An 18,236-nucleotide genomic window follows, 5' to 3' on the forward strand; every position below is an offset into this window, starting at 1 on the left:
TTTATTCTGACTTACTAACGCCAGAGTACTTTAAAGGCAAAACCAGAAGATCCTACAAATAAAGATCTAAACTAGGACAGAAAATTGCCACGGGTAAATCTTAATGGTCCTATGCTGCATCTGCTACAGCCTCCTTCAGGATGTGCTATGAAGTCATTCTGCAGAGAAATGGATGTATTGTGCTTCTGATAGTTTTTAAAACTTGCATTTTCTTTTACAATAAAGACTTATAAAATACTTTCAACGCTTGAAATACACATTTTGAAAAGGAGTGGCTTGTGAGAAGGAAGCTAATTAATTGAAGATAACTACTTGAAAATGCAAAATCTCTTTTGAAATCTTTATATATTGAGTATTTTCAGTCTTGTTAATGAATTATTTGTGTATGTGGATTTCTGGATCTGGTTTGGCCCACTGCAGATTTAATGAAATTAATGTTGATTCACCATTGTCTGACATAGCTTGTAAGAGTCAGAATTAAGAATATCAATAAGTTTAACTAAATGAAATATTGCTAATTGGAAAGACACATTATCTGTACTCATAGAAAAAATAATCAAATGGAGTGAGAAGTTGTACAAATCAACAGATTGTAATGCTTGCTGTCTGCTTAGGAAGATAACTAAAAGCTACATATGTGCAATGAGATGAAAATTTTTACTTAAATCCTCAGGGTTTGTCTGGCTAGTTTGAATTAATGTTAAAATTGATTATTTAAAATAGATTTTTGGTAGTCATTATTGTTCTAGATAGTGTGGTAATAGATAAATAAGTGGCTTTCCCAGTTTAAAGTATAAAATTAAAGGACAACTTAGAGGACTTTTCACACACTAGAGGAGTTTCTAGGCAGAATAATAATTAACGCAGTGCCATTCTGTGAAGTGTACTAGTAAAGAGAAGATCAGCAACCTTATTTATGATTAACTGAGTGAAGCCTTCTCAAGTGGCATTAGCCTAGAGGACTCCACAGTTCTCAGATTTCCTCACTGCATCTTTTATGAGGAGGTAAAGAACATACATCTTTCCAGAAAGGCAAGCCAGTTATTCTGACACTCTGTGAGCGGATCTGAAGCAGCAGGTGCAGTGTGAAGAGCAAAGCAGTAGCTGCTTCATTTTACTTGAAGACATCACCAAGGGTTCTCGTCAGCCTGCTCTCCAGCCACGCTCCAAATGTGGATTATCAGAAGAGCAGGAATGTCTCGTCTGGTTGCACTGAAGATTTATGTATGATAGCTGTATGGATCTGTGGATCTCATGAGTTCTTTGAAAAAGTATTTGGCTCAAATTTTGTTCTGCAGCCTTTCACAGTTATACTCTGTTCTTTTTGTTGGGGGAGTCGGGGAGGCATCAGCTGCTGTGTAATTTTTCTCACCTGTCTTTTAAAGGAGTTCTGACACTGGCTGTGAGGATCTCTTCTGTCTACAAAAACATCTTTCAGTATCTCTTGAATATTGTATTAAGCTGAACTCTTTGGAGTGGTAGCTGCCTATGTTTCACTTTGATTTTTCTCAAATTACAATTTGTCAGTCTTGCCAGATTTCTGGGAAGGGCAGTCTCACTTCTCCCACTCCCACCAGTTACCTAGAACTGTGGAGGCAGCTGAGAAGGCAGCAGATGGATAGAGAGAGCAGCCTAGCCCAGGTGGAAGAGAATCCTTCTCTGTAAACTGCTAAAGCAAATGATTATGTAATCTGTATGAAGTGGGGTTTTCTAACTTACAGATAGGCAACAGACCCCTGGCTTCCCCCTAAACACAGACTGGGGATGGGAAAGGAGTGAACATCTGGGGAGGGGGATACTTCAGTAACTGCTGCCTAGCTTGTAACTGCCTTAGTAACTGCCTTAGTAAAGAAGGACAAGTCATTTCTTGTCAAGCACTGTTTTATTTTTGTAGCAAGAACACATTTAAAATCAGGATTTTCAAATCACATCGTTTCTGAATTATTTACAAAAATAATGCTTATATCATGTTCTGTAAGTGAGTTAATATTTACGTTGATTGTAACTCAGTTCTTATTTACATAAAGCAAATGTGAAAATCTTTCATGAAGCTTCCGAAGTGATATTTATTTTATATAAGCTTCGATTATGCAGAAAAGCTGCATTTTTTTTCAGGCAGCAATAGACTGTGGTTTCCATTATGAATATATATTTTTCCTAGTTTGCAAGACAAAGCAGATGTGATTAGAGGGGAGAAAAAATTCTCTTAGGCACCAAATCTAAAATACAAAGCCTATTTATGCACAGAATTAGTTCTGTGATGATCTGGAGTATGGCTTAAGTGTCTCTGTAAAAATGGATATGTGAGCTGGAAAAATAAAAGCCTATAGCTTTGGGGAAAAAATAATGAATTTTATGAGATTCAAGTTATTTTCAATGGTAAAGTAGACTAACTGTGAGGGGGTAGGGGTTATTCCCCTCATATTTTTGTTGTCATGTAGTTTCAAGAATTAATCAGAAATGCTTTCCTGCAATGAAATTCTAAATGATACAAAGAAAAAACTGGCAAAATTATGAGAAGTTCTCTCAATGCCTCAGATGCATTCTGTATAAACTCTGAATGTGGTATTAGTTCCTCAAGACTGAACTAACTTAAATGGATGAGAGTCTTCTCTGAGAAAGACACGCGTCCTGCCAGTAAATACTTTTTGGAAATCAACTCCTTTGTCTAATATTTCCAAAACAATATCATAATTAACTAAATTAAGGGAAGGGAGACTGCTTGGTTAAGTACTATTTTTTGAAAAACTTTGATCAAATAATTCTTGAACTGCACTGCTAACTTGGATTAGAGAAGGAGCATAGCCTAGCAATATATGATGGATGCAGCAGAGTGGCACACTGCTCCAAGATTTCTTTAGAGAGTAAAAAAAGCTGCTTTAAACTCTGCTGCATCATAAGACTAAGACAAAAAAATGTATAGAAAGACTGTCATTTCATGAGGCAGCCACAACAAACACTGGTTTGTTTTATTAGTTGGATAATTTGCATGGAGGGTATGATTTCTGTTGAATTGCTTATTTTTTAAATTCATAGGTATGCTGTGTTTTCATGGAAAACTACTGGTCTCCCTGCATTGTCTACCAGAGTAGTATTATAGTCTCACAACACTAACTGGATCTTTACCAGGGCTTTTTGTTTGTAAGTTTTTACTTTTTTGCACTTTTCTAGGATGAGAACAAACCATAGAAGCAATAAGAAAATAGAAGTTAGTTGTAAAATATTATAATAAGATTGGTGGTTAGTTATCATTATCATCATCATAGATTTGTAAGAAGTGAATGTATCGGGAGTAATATGCCAAAAAATGTTTTATGGCAAACTTAGCATGTATCTCAAACCAAAGATCTAGTGAGTGTTTTCTGTTTGGCCTATATTTTTCCTGTTAATCTCCAGCATAATGGAGTATTTCACTAGAACAGAAGGATTTAGGTGGAATTAAAGTTTTCCATTTAAACTATAAGTCTTATCCTTAAATTTATAAACTAATCTTTTAAACCAATTTGCTTACTTAAAGTAGTTAAATAGAAAGACAATAGCATGCCTTAAATGTTCTTATGCAAAGAGTTTCCTTATGTACCGATGACAGAACTCAGTATGGAAACTCAAAAATCTGATCGTACTGCTTTTATGTCCTGTACTGTTTGTATTTACTGGTTCATTTATATGTAGATTGACAGTGGTACTTGGTCATAGCACTGTTTAGTCAATCAAGAACATTGCTCTGGGGAAAATAGGAGCTATTAAAGTCAAAGCATGAGTATGGCAAACCTCTTGGACTGTAGACAGGCCTGTGAGATTACATTGTGAGAGATGCGAGATTTTTGTAGCTGTATGTTAGTCAGGTAATTAAGCAAACACCAAGAGATGCTTCTGGCCTACTCTTTAAATTGGGGAAGTTGGGGGAAGATATTCACCGTTCTTCCACCTTGTTGAGGTAATGTGTTCCTGAGTTTGCTGAAAGGAGACAAGCCTCAATTACAGTAGATGCAGGAACTTCAGGTGGTAGGGTGTGAGTTTCTAGAAAAGACTAGAGGAAAGGCTACTTTCAGATTATATTTAATCTAGCCAATAAAATGTCATTCACTTAATCTGTGTATTATGTCTTTCTGCAATAGAAGAATTGAAGAAAGTTGCTTTTGAATGACACATCCTGGAAGTATTGATTGTTAAGGCTAAGGCTGTGTATGATTTGAATTTTAATGTTCCTCTCCTTTCTTTCTAGCTGCAATGCATGTTGCTTTCTCTACAGGACTGTAACCTTCGATATTCAGAAGAGCAAAACTGAAAGATGCCCTCTGAGCGGTGCCTGAGGTATAGTACTTGGTAGCATGTGTGAAGTCATTCACAGTTAGGATGATGTTTGCCAAAGCATCACTCAACACATAGTAGAGAAGTGAAATTAATATTTTTGTTCATTAGCAAATTATGTTATTTAATACATGTCTATGTCGTAATCTGCAAAATATTGCTTTCTTGTTGCCACTAATCTCTAGAAAAGAGAAGCATATCTGGGAATGATTTGGGTCCCATAGTGTCTTCATGTGTTATCTTGTTTATCCCTTTGTCTGTACTTGGAATTTTTGATTGTGGAAGCAACTGGTATTTTACTTTCATGCATTTGAATTGGGGCTGATGGTTCTTTTTGCTGTGTGTAGTGTTCCACCTTTCAGGACATATATTATTCTTCCAGTTCTTTGAAATGGTGTCAAAGCATTCTGTCCAAAAAAATATTCCTGCCTTCCAGAATCTCCCATTCTGTCTGTTCTCCTCTCATAGGGTCTTAATCATCTATATGTACTTGGCACTCTAGCCTTTCTCATTTATTTGTATTGTCTGTTGTCTCGTCAGAGAATTATTTATAATTTAATTAGTTTCCTGGAGCACTTTCAGGCAGAACACTCAGCAGAATTTATTAACCTAGATGTTTTTCTGCAGAACCTTACACTAGTCTGTTTAATCCCACTTTGGCGATCCTTCTTCTAGAAGTGATGTCTTAGTTCCTGTCTTTTTAAAAGATTAGGTTAGATTAGAACAAACAGTCTGCCAGGCAGGTCCACATTAGTTTACAGATGCCCAAGATGGAAGAGTGGGATAGGCAGTACAGAGAGCATGTGTTGATGGGAAAGGAGAATATAGCAGCCACGCAGCTGCTGCATAGCTTGTGTATAGAGTGAATTATGTTATTGTGGTGGAAAAATGCTAGCATATTTACCCTTTAATAATAAAAAACCCCCCTACCTTTGCTTTGATTTACTCTGGCATGACTCTATGTAAACTCACCTATAAAGACCTAGATTCTCAGGCAATATAAGTGGGTATAGTCTCACTGATTTCAAATAAACTGCTTTGTTTTGTGTCAAAGAGGATTTGCAGACCTGTTTGATTTGTTTCTGTTAGCTTCAACAGTTGCATTGTCTCTTCTTTCTGGTGTAGAAAAGCAAACTGCAATTAGACAATCCTAGGTTGGGTGACGTGGAAATCTTGTATTCATACAAGGAAGTCATCAGAGGTGGTGGAAGGCCTCAGCACTTTGAAAATAAGCAAGCATCATCCCCTGCCAGTGCAGAACAAGCAAACAAAACCCACAATGCTTCATAAATGTGAATGACCTTGAATGTTTTCAGATTTCAGTAATGCAGGAGCAGGCTTAAAGAGGTCACCTGAGATCACACATTTTCAATCTTTTTAGTAGGGCTTGTTACCTACCTACATACATAGATGTGTGCTCCTTTCCATTAATGCATCAGTTTGAGCCACCTAAAATTTTCTGACAGTCCATTGACTTAGGCCCTTTGTTATTCCCACTTTATTCCAAAATGATTCTGAATTAATCCTATGAGTTCGGCTGACTTCCAGCACAGCAAATGGAAATCAGAACAGTTGAGGATTTTAAATTTGAGTATATAATCAGGTTTCATAATACTTTGTTATAGTGAGCAGTTCTTGTGTCTATACCATAAAAAGATTTTTGCTTGACAGGGTTCCTTATGTTTTTTTTGATCTCCCCAAATTATCAGTCTTCTCTTGAAAAAAAAAGTTCTATATTTGTGACAGAATCTGCTTGCTTCCTGCACATTTTTGACAATATCTTTCACCTTTCCCCTCTCAGCGTTCAGGAAATGCTGACAGGTCAGAGACTTTGTCAGTCCAGCTCCCATAACGATGCTGTCTTGGCAGCCCTGAATCAACAAAGAAGTGATGGCATACTTTGTGATATCACCCTTATTGCTGAAGAGCAGAAATTCCATGCACATAAAGCAGTCCTGGCAGCCTGCAGTGACTACTTCCGAGTAAGTCTGAAGATTTTTTTATTTTCTTATATTAATATTAAAAACTAGGCTGGGTTGGGGTGTGTGAGCAGGAATGTTTACAGATATCATACTGAACAAGCTTTAAATCTCAACAGATGGGAAATTCAGGTATGTTGCACATTCAGTTGAGTATACAACTGTAAATATCCCTGTATGTATCATAGGAAAGAAATAGTGAGAACATAATTAAGGATCTTTATCACCATTTATCATTAGTCCTCCTTCCCCAACCTGCAAATAGAGATAGTCAATAGGCAGTTCACATCTTTCTATAAATCTTATGCCCTAGTGGAAGATATTTTTGTAGAACCCAGACATTTAAGACAGTTATGATTGGAGCATGGAAGGATGGGGAGAGGAAGTTTAAATATTAATAAATGCAATTTATGTCAGCTTCAGAGTGGATTTTTATAGGTATGTAAATGGTTGCTCTCAAAGAGGAGGCCATATAATTGTCAGCAACAACTGTTTCTTGATTAAAATATTCCTGGGAAATCTAATTCAGATACTTGGCATGGAAAATTGATACCACATGCTAAAATTGGAGTACCTGAAAGATTGTGGTTTTCCAATAGGAAGAATATTCTTCATATGAAGCAGTTCTAGTAACGTTGATTATAATGTACCTGTTCAAAATGTTGGACTATTTAGCTCTTTAGTTGAATGGTGTTTTTACATGTTAGTCATCCTGTTGTTATTCAGAGACTAAAACTGAAATTAATTTAAAGATCTGTTTTCTCTAACAATGTAAGTTTATTTAATATTTTACCTATAGTGTAATTCTCATGCTGTGAACTTCTTTATGGTGACGTTTTTGTTTTGTTTCAATAGTAATCCAGTGTATGACAACTTTTCTGTATCCTTAATTACCTGAGCAGAATTTGTATCTTCCTGCAAACTCAATCTTTCTCTTCTGGTTAGAATTGGGACTTAATTTATTCTGTGATGAGGACTGTTAATCTTTTACTATTATGATGTTGAGCCAATTTATTTCTCATTTTTTGAGCTTGTCTGCATGCTTATGTGTTGTGCTACTGGAGACTTTGTCCTGCCATAGCTGTTTGTTGCTTTGTCATGGTGCCCTGGCCTGCTGTAACACAGATTGCTTACCACTTTTTTCCTTTGCCCTCTCCATTTACTCAAGTGCCCAGAGAGGGATTTTGGAGCTCTCTGTCTCTAGCAAGTGCTATATATACTTGATGATGTTGATAGATATACTACATGGCTGCTGTTCTGGCTTGACTGAAATGTTTCAACAAGGCTGCCATGTCTTCCTCTGCAATTGTGGCATACATTCCATCCAGAGTTCATTGTACCCTGTGGATGGAAACATCATAGAGTGGGCAGCTGTACCCAAAGTTGAAGCAGTGTGGTAGGACTAGCTTCTACTTTGGTCATTTAGTCATTAACCTTGACATTTGGGGCACTGTGACACACCTTATTATTTCCAAGTGAGTTAGTTGGTATTTGCTGGACAGTTATGGCAAACTCAAATCTTAATGCACTATGGAAAGTTTAAAAGAAAACGATTTTACAGTGGACTGAATTGCTAATTGCTGTGCAAATGTTTTCTATTACAAAATACTGAGAAAATGAGGTATGCAGCATTTATTAATTTGCTCTGCCTCAAAATTGTTATAATTTGGTAGGACATATACTTCAGACTTTAGGTAAATATAATATATGTATTTCCATATAACTATGGAAATCATGCTTTCTGATATCAACCAAGCAGTTTCTGTTATTACTGGATAAAAAGCTTTGTTAGAAAATTGTAAAAGGAGATTTATGTTCTGTAGGAAGATGGTTAAAAAGTCACTATATACTATGTTCCTGAGTCTAGTAATTTAGAAAAAACAAGAGTTGATTAAAAAGTAGAAATGTTTTGTGTTTAAACTGAGATTATTAATGTTTTTATATTTAGGGTGATTTTGCCTAATTTGAGTCATTTTCTAAGACTTAGGCGAATGACGCCAAGCTTCATTCAGAGTCAGTGAAGAGAAACGGGCATTTCCAGACGATGATAAAGGAGGATAGAAGATTTATTTACAATGAAATGAATCACCATCTGGAAGTGCCAGATCTCTCTAGACATAAAGATTAGACTCGCACGCTTCAAATTCAGCTGTTCATGTTACATAAGATGATTTTTAGCTTTAGTTTTTACTGGATTTTCTTGGATGAATTCTTGGAAGAGCCTTGCAGATTTTCTAACCCTGAAGAAGTTATTGGCATGGGAAACTTACCTTTCACAAATTTTTGTGAGATTTTTTTCCATTGTAAATGCAGGACCACAGTCGATGGGATTCTGGCAACATCAGATGTTAAAGTTGCCTTGGGTGAAACCGAGATGACAACACTATACATCAGAGTGACACAAAGAACTTGCCTACCATAGTTTCTGGTTTCTATGGCTTATAGATCTCATTAATATAGCAGCTTACCTTCAGCACTATCTAGAGAGGTTGTCATCTAATTCTTATGATCTAACAGATTATTCGAGAAACACGTTCAGTTCTACACAGGAGTCTATCAGAATGAATCAGTGTGATGTTTTTGTTTTCTCTTTTATGCCACTCTTGTGAAACAGCCTGTTCAAGAGACTGGATGTTTGCTTTCTATGGAGCCCTTTTATGGTTTTCTGCATGTTCTGTGTCTACTTTGATTTAGATGGAGCTGCTTCTGCAATTGCAGTGTTTTCTTGACAAGAATAAGAAGTCAGCTGAGCAGCATGTTTTTTTTCTAATTTCCACTTATTTATTTCTTTCATTGCAAAGAAAAGCTTATTAACTCTTTATAAAGGTAACTAAATGTGTGTCATTTTTTAGGCTAGAGGGAACCATTGCATGTGGAAAAGCCGAGGAGGTCAGAGGTTGCTTTACCAATTTTTTTTTGAGGCTGTAGTCTGGAGTAAAGTCTTCATTTTCTTTTCCAAGACAAGCCAGAGACCTGACCCTCAGCAAAATGCTAAGGGCCGACCTTCTAAGGTAACAGCCTGCTGTCGCTTCTTCATTCAGAAGGTATAGTTAGTGAAATTCAAATCCTAAGCACAGTAGCTGATTTTGGAGCTTGTTATGTTAGGACACCAAAATGTCATGTTTTTCTTTTTAAGAAAAAAAGTCCCCTAGGAAATAGCATTAAAGACTACATTAAAAATACAAACTTAAATTGCAAGATTAGATGCTTCAAATTTAGGGTTTTCAATTTGTCTGTTCAGTAACTCCTGAAGGACCCTCTCTATTAAAATAAACTAAGGAATACAGTAGTCAGCTACTTATATAAAGAGTAGCAAAACCATATATTTTTGTGAATTCTTTTTAAAGTAATAAACAGCATTTTAGGAAAACTTTTCTGTATGACATACTGTGATTTGCTGTTTGTCTCAGTCTATTGCAGTGAGACAAGGCAGTTGAGTTAGTGAGTATGTGTGCGTTGTGGTAGCTTCAGCAAGCAAAGTGATTTCCAATTAAAAGATTCTTTTTCTCTTTTTTCCCCTCTGGGAGCAAAATGAAATGTTACTGCATGACTTCATTAGTAGGCATTTACAGTGTTGGCAGGTGATTATGTAACCTCAAGATTTTCTTGTATGAAATGCATTGGTTTTCCAATCAGAACAACTCCTTTCTTCTTCCTTTTTTTTCCATTTGAGTGGGTTCATAGTCACAGGACTTTGATCTTTCTCAAAAAGATGCAGATTTTCCATGTAATCTATATGAACAAAATTATATCAATTAACTAGAATAGATTTTCTGAAGTCAATAATATTTCTAATATTATTCTAAATTTTTAATAAAATTCTTTTTTTTTTCCACAGGGAATATGTTCAATTCTCTGAAATGAACTAGTATATATTAATTTTTCATACAGACTTTGCACTTCTGTCACGGTTGATTCTTAAACAATGAATCCCTGACATATGGAAGATTGTATGATGCAAATAGCTGTCAGAGTCTTGTTACATGAATTATAAGGAGGAAAAGGCCCTCCCTAATGCATCTCAGGGATAGGTCTAAGGAGGTAGTTCTGAGAAATCAGAATTACCTGCTGCTTTTGTAGTATAATAGGATTTTTGTTTTTTCAGTATTTTACCATTTATGTGCATGTACCAAAGCAATGGTATTGTCCTTGCTATTGTACCCTGGGAGCGATGCCACTTTGAATTTTTTTCCAGATAACATTTAAAAACTGTGTTCTAGTAACATCTAGTCATTACTGAGACTTTTGAGCCAAATGAAGCTCTTGCCCTCACTTTTAGCTTCCTGTGTAGGTTGAGAAATATTTCCCCTTCTTGCGTTTTCCTGGGATCATTTAAATTTCATTTTCTCAGTTGGACATACACATATTTGAGAAGCGAAGCTATTGAATCTGTATTAATTGCCTAACACGGCTTTGGTAGTTCTCAGTCACACAGACTGACTATATTGTCCAACTTTGTTTCTAAACTAATGCTTTATTTAATTTCTCCCAAGCATGTTCATACAATCATTGCTTTTTTTAAATGTTGTATATGCTTTTTTTTTTCCCCCCAATAATTACTGCAAGTTCATTAGCTTCTTAAGGATATTACTTGCTTGTAATAATTAACTAGCAGGTAGCTTGGAGTGAAATCCCATATGCCTGTTGTCTACCTGCCAACTGCGCCTAAAAAAAGCAGTGTTTTAATGAGTTTAATGAAATAAAATTCTAAGTTTAGAACAATCTTTGTGAACAAGATAACAAAAAGAAGAAAATGCAACTGAACAGTTTTATCTACTTCAGCTGATGGAACTGGTTGGCTCTATTGTTCAATTGTACCTACTTCTTGTATATAAGCTATTGTAAGTGGAATCCACAAATGGAGATCAGTGTTTGGAATGGATTTTGGTTTTGCTGAGTTGTGAGCAACTCGGGCAAATAAGGCAGTGCCAAATGCATTTTTAAACAGTTTGTAAATATAAAGGACTAGAGAAGGACTGTATGTGGTACTATTGTTTGTTTGGAAATCTGGTACATCCATAATAAGGTTAGCAGATCCATTATAGGATGCAGATATACAATTGTAGAGATATCAGATGAACATCCCAGAGGTGGCAAAATATGCACTCTGTTATGACTCCTTGCATCCTTATCTTTATTCTCACCAATGATAACTTAAATGAAAATTGAAACATTTTCCATGAAATACCAAGCCATCTTTCTGCTGCCTTTATGATTTATGAACAAATAATAATATCACAACTATGTGGCATCTCTTCTCTTCTTACTCTTAACCTTCTTTACCGCAGTCTGAATATATAGAGTTGGCGTGGCAAGGTTTTGGTAGCAGGGAGGCTACAGGAGTGATTTCTATGAGAAGCTGCTAGAAATTTCCCCTATGTCCAGTACAGCCAATGCCAGCTGGCTCCAAGATGGACCCACAGCGGGCCAAAGCTCTGCAGTCAGTCAGATAGGCCATAGGAGTCTGTTGTCACTGTCTCTAATTAAATTAGCTTTAGAACAACATATGGTGCTTGGTTACTATTCAATTGTCAGTTTAAAAGCAGGAGAGGAGGGAGTCATTGTAGTCACATTGCTGCTATTGCCCCATGTCTTTGCTGTCTTTTTTGCTTGCTGCAGTTTTGGTGTTGCTAGGTGTCTGGCCATGGAAAGCCAGTTTATTGGGCAGGCCTGTGGTAGAGAAGTGTTTTGTATTTGTTTTCTTCTCAGTGCCTATAGTCTGATGAAGAAGTGCTGTGTTTTAGAGCATTGCTGGTTGCAATGGACATTTCTATATTTTGTGGTCTCCATCACTGTCTTTCTACACAGCCTCAAGAGAAATTAAAGCTATTATTCTGTGGGTGTAGTGAAAACGAAAACACCTTCTGCTCCAACCATCTGAGTGAATTATTTCGGCAGCATGGCACTTTTAGCTCCATTGAGTATGACCCACATACCATTTTAATAACATGAAAAGTATCCAAAGAAAGAGGTAAGACTGCTGAAGAGCTAAACACATGATCCATCTCTTGCATTTGTATGTATAGATGGCGTTAGGATGTTTTACCACTGAAATAGTTGTTTTTCTTTTGGAAGTTCCCTCCGGGTTTCTTGCACTCTTCATTTGTATAAGAAGCCCATCACAACACATATACTTTTCCCTTGTGTTGCACGTCATGCTTGTTGGAAGTTTTAGAGGAAATACAAATTGCTTCATTGTCAGCAATGCGAATTTTGTACACCTTGTTAACAACTTAATTTCAGTAGACTGAAATGTGATATTGGCTAGTTGACACATCACTTTAGGCTTTCATCTAGTAAGAGGCTGGATTTAAGTAGTGGAACCTTTACATCTGACTGTTCTGAACAGCTTTGTAATATGCTGCTGGTTGCTTATCTTTGGAACGAGTTAATCTGCCTGAGTCAGAAAAAAAGAGTAATCCCAAGGTAAGGGTATGTGGTGTGTCCCTGAAAACTTCCCAGCTGTTTTCAACTCGGAGCATTTCCTGAGTAGGATGGGATTCCTGTGTATTCAGCAATCCTAAGTAGGTGTCTCATCTAAGCTTTTATCCTCTTTCCCATTGAGCCTGTATAAGTTTTCTCATCCGCTGTATTCTCTGACAAGCTAGTCTGCTGCCTGTTGTGTGAAGAACTACTTTTTGTTTATTCTGAATCTGATTTCCATCAGCTTCATTTGATTCCTTCTAGTTCTTCTTTTGGAAAAGACAATGAAGCATCGGTTCCTAGATATTGTTCCCATGGTACTCAGTAATCTCTTTTCGCAGTTGGAGATTTCTGATTTGTTTGGATGCTGGGTCAAATACGAGGTGTTCCATACTCTTGGTGATGATTTTGCCTTTCGTTGAAGCTTTCCCAGCTCTAATATGCTTTTGTAAGATGAAGGTAAGCGAAGTACATGCAGCAGCCAGCAAAGAATGGATTTCTACATGGGCGTAAGGTTGATTTCTGATTTGTTCTCTCTTGTCTAAAAATCTCTAGGCTTTGATTATGTTTTTAAATTTTTTGTTACTTTTTAGTGAGCACTGCGATGACCTTTTTGTGAAACTCTTATGCTAATTTCGTAGCTGCCATTTTATAAACCAGCCACTTATTTCATACAATCCTTTTACAGTTTATCACATTTTGCCCACATCCTTACTACCTTAGTAGCTTTGTCTCAACAGACTGTGTAGCTGCACTGCTCTCAACCTTTTCTAGATCTTCTCTGGATAGGCTAAACAGACTAAACTGAGACGCTGCTCTGAAATCATCCCTCCCTGTGAAAACTGGCCTGCTCTTCCCTTTCCTTGTTAAATGTCTTCAGTCATTTAGTTATTCAGACACCTATCTCTCCTCCTTTCTCCATTTCCTAGTTTCCCTTTGAGGCCTTTGAAGGCCTTTGTCAAAAGCTTTCTGTGAATCCATTTTGTGGAAGAGTACTGGTTAGAGACAAGCGTAACATCCTCTTTGCCAGTAGGCTACAGCTGTTACTTTTATATGTATAAAAACAATTTTATGTTTGTGTGTCTAACTGTGCAGAGATCAAATCACTGATTACCACCTCCTTAGACACGTGGAACATTCTTAGCTATAGATAAAGTAAGAGCCTGGCCTTCCAAGGTTATAGAGAAACAGCTATACAAATAGGCAATAAATGCACATAAGGCGCATTTGAAATCAAAATCATTGAGTATTAGGACATCTTACAAAATGTCTGTGTGCCTTTTCAGAAGCTCTCATATCTAGCACACTGCAAGAGTTAGATTTCAACCCAGAAGGGGTAGGTGTCAAGGCTGTAGAATTTATGGAGATAATTAAATTGACGTCATCATGGCCTGTTAGTTTGGCAGGGGGTTGTTTGTTGGAGATGAAGGAAGAGCCAAATGATAAATGAGCGCAGTCAAATGTAGACTACTAAAAATAAAATTAAGATGTGATTTAATAGAGGCATTTGTTCCAGAGGAGATAGCTGAATAAGGGCAGAGCTCGGCTGCTGATGAAAGACACTGTGACAAATGACTGCAGCAGCACAAGCTTGGTTAGTCAAATAATTCTTCTTTTATTTAGCAAATTGTTAGTGTTTAATTACTTTTGTAGATTTTATCAGTAAAAGCCTGTAGAAAACCAAAGAAAAACCAGTTAGTGAGCTGATTTTATTATTTGACCTTTGTATCAAATAATTTAATAAATATGTTAGTGGAAATTAAGAATACTACTTTAGCAAAATTATGCGATAATCTTAATGGAAAGCAGGATTTATGATCATAATGGAAAATAGGATTTTTTTTAAAAGATGTGAAGGGCATCTAGTTCAAACACAGGTATGAAAGGTATCTACTACAAACTTACATGAAATGAATCATTTAAATTTAAACATTCACGTAACAAGTGTGCTTTTGCAGCAGAATAGAATATAATTGTTATAGTTTACAATGGGTTGGAACATTTGGATGTCAGTGTCTAATGACAATTTGTATCGTATTATAAATGACTTCTTAAGAAGCTAATTATAACTAAGATTACGTTACTCCAGTTCGCTTAGATTAAGCCTTCCTGTACAACTATTTAATTATGGCCCGTATTCACTGAGGTGAGAAACTTGTCTTGATGGAACTGTCTGAAGTATGCTTTTAAAAATAAGCCCTTTAAAGATGTCGAAGTTTTGATCATGTTTTTTCCTGCAAAAAGAAATCACAAGAAGCTTTTCCTCCTCAAATTAAATGTATTGTGGTAGTTAAAAGTGATAGTTCAAGAGCCAGCTGACTTTTATTCCAGTTTTATTTTGGGCCTGCTTTTGATATCACTTGTTAAAATCATCAAAGGACATGAACAATAGGCTTATGCGTTCACTGGGAAGCATTAAACCAATTTAAGCCAAAATTTGCAAATGTGACTCATACTTTTCTATGCTTGACTGGAGATGCTGGAAAAAAAAAATAAATCTGGTTTTAGTTGTGCTGCTCTCTGTATATTCCGTAAGGCAGGCATGCTTAGAAGTGACTGTTGTTAGGACAGATTGTGCGTTACTTCAGATTTATGCAGTGCTTTGCATGGCACTGCCCTTGCAATTCAGTTTTCTTGCTTCTGCCACAATGAAAACAGTAATCTTTTTATTCAGGCCCACCGATGATGGCTTATTTATTTTGAATTATTGAAACTAATAAGGCTGCTACAGCTACTGTAGTAGTTCACTTTTTTAATTCTTACGTAGGGCTGCATATGAAAATTGTGAAATTATTTTGTTTCTACAGAACAACTTATGCTACTTTTTAATATAGGTCTTTTCAATAATAATGCAGTAGCTCATTAGAAGTAGTGTGCTACAATCTGCCCCTTTTCCTCGTGGCTTCAATTATGTTTGTGCATCTAAGCAGAAGTTTGCAGAAGACACATTACCCTGAGTATTAAACTCTGACAATCAAAACATGAATTAGGTTTAATGCAGATTCAGCCAAGAATAAAACTTATTAGCAGCAAATGCTTATATTGTTTATTTTGACTTGGAATGCAGACCCTGTGCCTTATTACAACCAAGAAAATGACTGTGTTTTTACCAGCTTGCTTCCTCCCAAATGTGCACTATACAAACCAGAAAAGATATCACATCCTTTGATGGCCTAAAACAATAGGGTAGCTCTTTAGAAATAACTAGTGGAAATTGAATTAAAGATAGTAAGAAAGTGATATCTTTTTCTATTAACAGTGCAATGCAGCAAGTACATCACATATATCGTTGATTTGGTAAGCTCTTAGGGACTGTGTAATCATGTAGCACTGTCTGACACTGTGAGATACTACAAGAAACACTGAAGGTTTAGTGGAATTTGCTTTGCTAACAGTAATATGTGAGACCAGTACTGTGGATAAAATCGTATACTTAGCTACTCAGTTTTCCTTTTATTTCTATACATTGAAAATATAGAACTATGAATGTATTGAACTGTGAATGATAGCTGACCTTTTCATTTCACAGGATTCATTTTAGTTGCATGGAAACTATTTAAAAAACAATATTTAGGTGGATTTCATTGAGCAGATGAATTACTGCAGGCTTGGTTATCAGTGATTGACATTATGTGACATTTTCTCTGGGAATTTATATAGAACTTTTTGAGAAGAATCACGTAATGAGCCTCTTAATCATATTCCCTGCAGTTGGTATTGATGGATATGTTTTTCAGTGCGCGAGAGACTCCAGAGGACATGGCTGATGATTGATTTAGGATAGACAGGCTTAAATTGTGAGGAAAACAAAGCAAAATGTAACATGCCAGTTATGAGAAGAACAAGCCACATTTTTGCATGCGATAAGGAAACATTAATATATTACATAGCTTATTTGGAAAATTGTATGTTATATATCTAGATCATAGTTGTTATTTGATGTGGATATTGTCAACTGTCAAAGAAGTATTTTGACTCCTATTAATACATTTCTTTGTTGTTGTGATAGGTGAAAACAGCAAAGGAAAAATAATATTGCTTATGTAATGAAGGATTAGAACATGTAAGAGCATGTAAAGATTAATTCAGGAGTAGTACAACAAAGGTGATTAAATAGATTATGATTTATTTATTTAATATTACTGTTAGGTGAACAGTGAGGTGTTATTTTTAGTACTGCAGAGGAGAATATTTGGGCCTGCAAGAGTTTATTGTTCAAATAGATAAGGTAGTCTCGGATCTGGATACTTACAGTTTTGAGTGACCTATATACAGATTGGCTTAGGTCCCAAATCAGAAAGAGTGCACAACTGAGCTGTTCCATTGATGCCAGTAAAGTTTCTGACAGGCTTAAAATTACACATGCGATAAAATTATTGATGTATCGCATCATAACTGAGTTCCCTGAGCAGTGTAGAAAATTGATCCAAGATCTCTGAAGTGTTAGTTTACTTTCTTTATAGCTTTTCTGATGCATGAGATGACAAGTACAGTCAATTTCCTGTGAAGAAAAAGACATGAAACTGATAAATATAGAAGTAAGTATATATACTGTGGGAAGTGGATTTGAATAAAACGCTTAATGAAGGTACCTATCTACTTTTAAATAATTTTAAAAAGAACTTAAGCAATATCATTGTGGAATTGTGGAGGCAGAAATTCAAGGTGACATTTCTGCTCTTCAAAAACAGTAAAACAATGCTAGATGGTGTTCTTTACCTTAAGAATTCAGCACAAGAAGATAAATGGCTAAGGAAAACCTTGGTGTTTGCATTGATGTATTATTTAGCAAGTATTTAACTGGACAGATGTTCACTCACTTTCAAAATTGGTTGTATTTTCTTTTCAGCTCTAAGGATGTATTAATTTTTTCATTTTCTTTAGATGTGTTTCTGAATTGCGTGGAAAAAAAATTAGTTGCATGGAAAAAAAAAAACATGACTACAAAACAAGTTGTTCAGTGCATTTTATTATTTTCCTGTAGAGCTCAGCCTCGGTAATGAGGCTGGGTGGGTAAGGTTTAATTTATGGTCAGACTGTTAATATTTTTTTCCATAACATATGATCATGAGTGCTTACAATATAGTTGTTTAGTAGGAAATGTAGGAGTGAGTTTTTAACACAGAGCTCTTCACTGACTTAGAAATGAGAAAGCTTATGTCCATTGAACTTAACTCACTGTTAGTTCCTCTTCCTGGGTGTTCATCTTCTTGACTGTAGTGCAATGAAAGGAACTACAAGAATGCTAGTTCACTCTGACAGCTTTCCACTCTCCCTATCTGGTGGTGATTGTGAAGAAGTGCAACAAATGCTTATGCAGTTTACAGTAGAGAATGTGTCCACCACACAACAGCAATAGCTGAAAGTCAAGGCAGGCACTTGTACGTTGATTGCAAAAGCTCGGCTGCTGGTTAGAGTCAAGGATGGAAGGTGATAGGGTAAGTCGAGTGGGCGATGGACTGAGTTGAGATATTTGTGTCATGTTGCGCAAAATAAGCTTGGCCTTGCTGAAACCCTGTGAAG

At 36.2% G+C, this 18,236-nt stretch overlaps 1 protein-coding gene across 20 annotated transcripts in view; it reads left to right on the plus strand.

The window, feature by feature from the left end:
• The window catches only part of KLHL32 (kelch like family member 32), a 117,510-nt gene that overhangs the window by 24,405 nt on the left and 74,869 nt on the right, over positions 1-18,236 (plus strand). For 3 of the 20 annotated variants that reach the window (XR_008448933.1, XR_008448934.1, XM_054060954.1), the window contains exons 1-4: positions 944-1,271; positions 3,037-3,141; positions 4,226-4,314; positions 6,113-6,293. The exons of 1 other annotated variant lie outside the window; for it this stretch is intronic. Coding sequence is in view for 16 of the 19 variants with exons in the window: in XM_054060954.1 (XP_053916929.1) it covers positions 4,292-4,314; positions 6,113-6,293 (204 nt within the window). In the remaining 3 variants the exon portion in view is untranslated. Of the gene's footprint in view, positions 1-943; positions 1,272-3,036; positions 3,142-4,225; positions 4,315-6,112; positions 6,294-14,260; positions 14,308-18,236 lie in introns of those variants that run through there. 16 more of the 20 variants (XM_054060949.1, XM_054060946.1, XM_054060933.1 and 13 more) reach the window with 11 other exon arrangements.

Source organism: Cuculus canorus, chromosome 3 (assembly GCF_017976375.1).
Source record: "Cuculus canorus isolate bCucCan1 chromosome 3, bCucCan1.pri, whole genome shotgun sequence".
Lineage (NCBI taxonomy): Eukaryota > Metazoa > Chordata > Aves > Cuculiformes > Cuculidae > Cuculus > Cuculus canorus.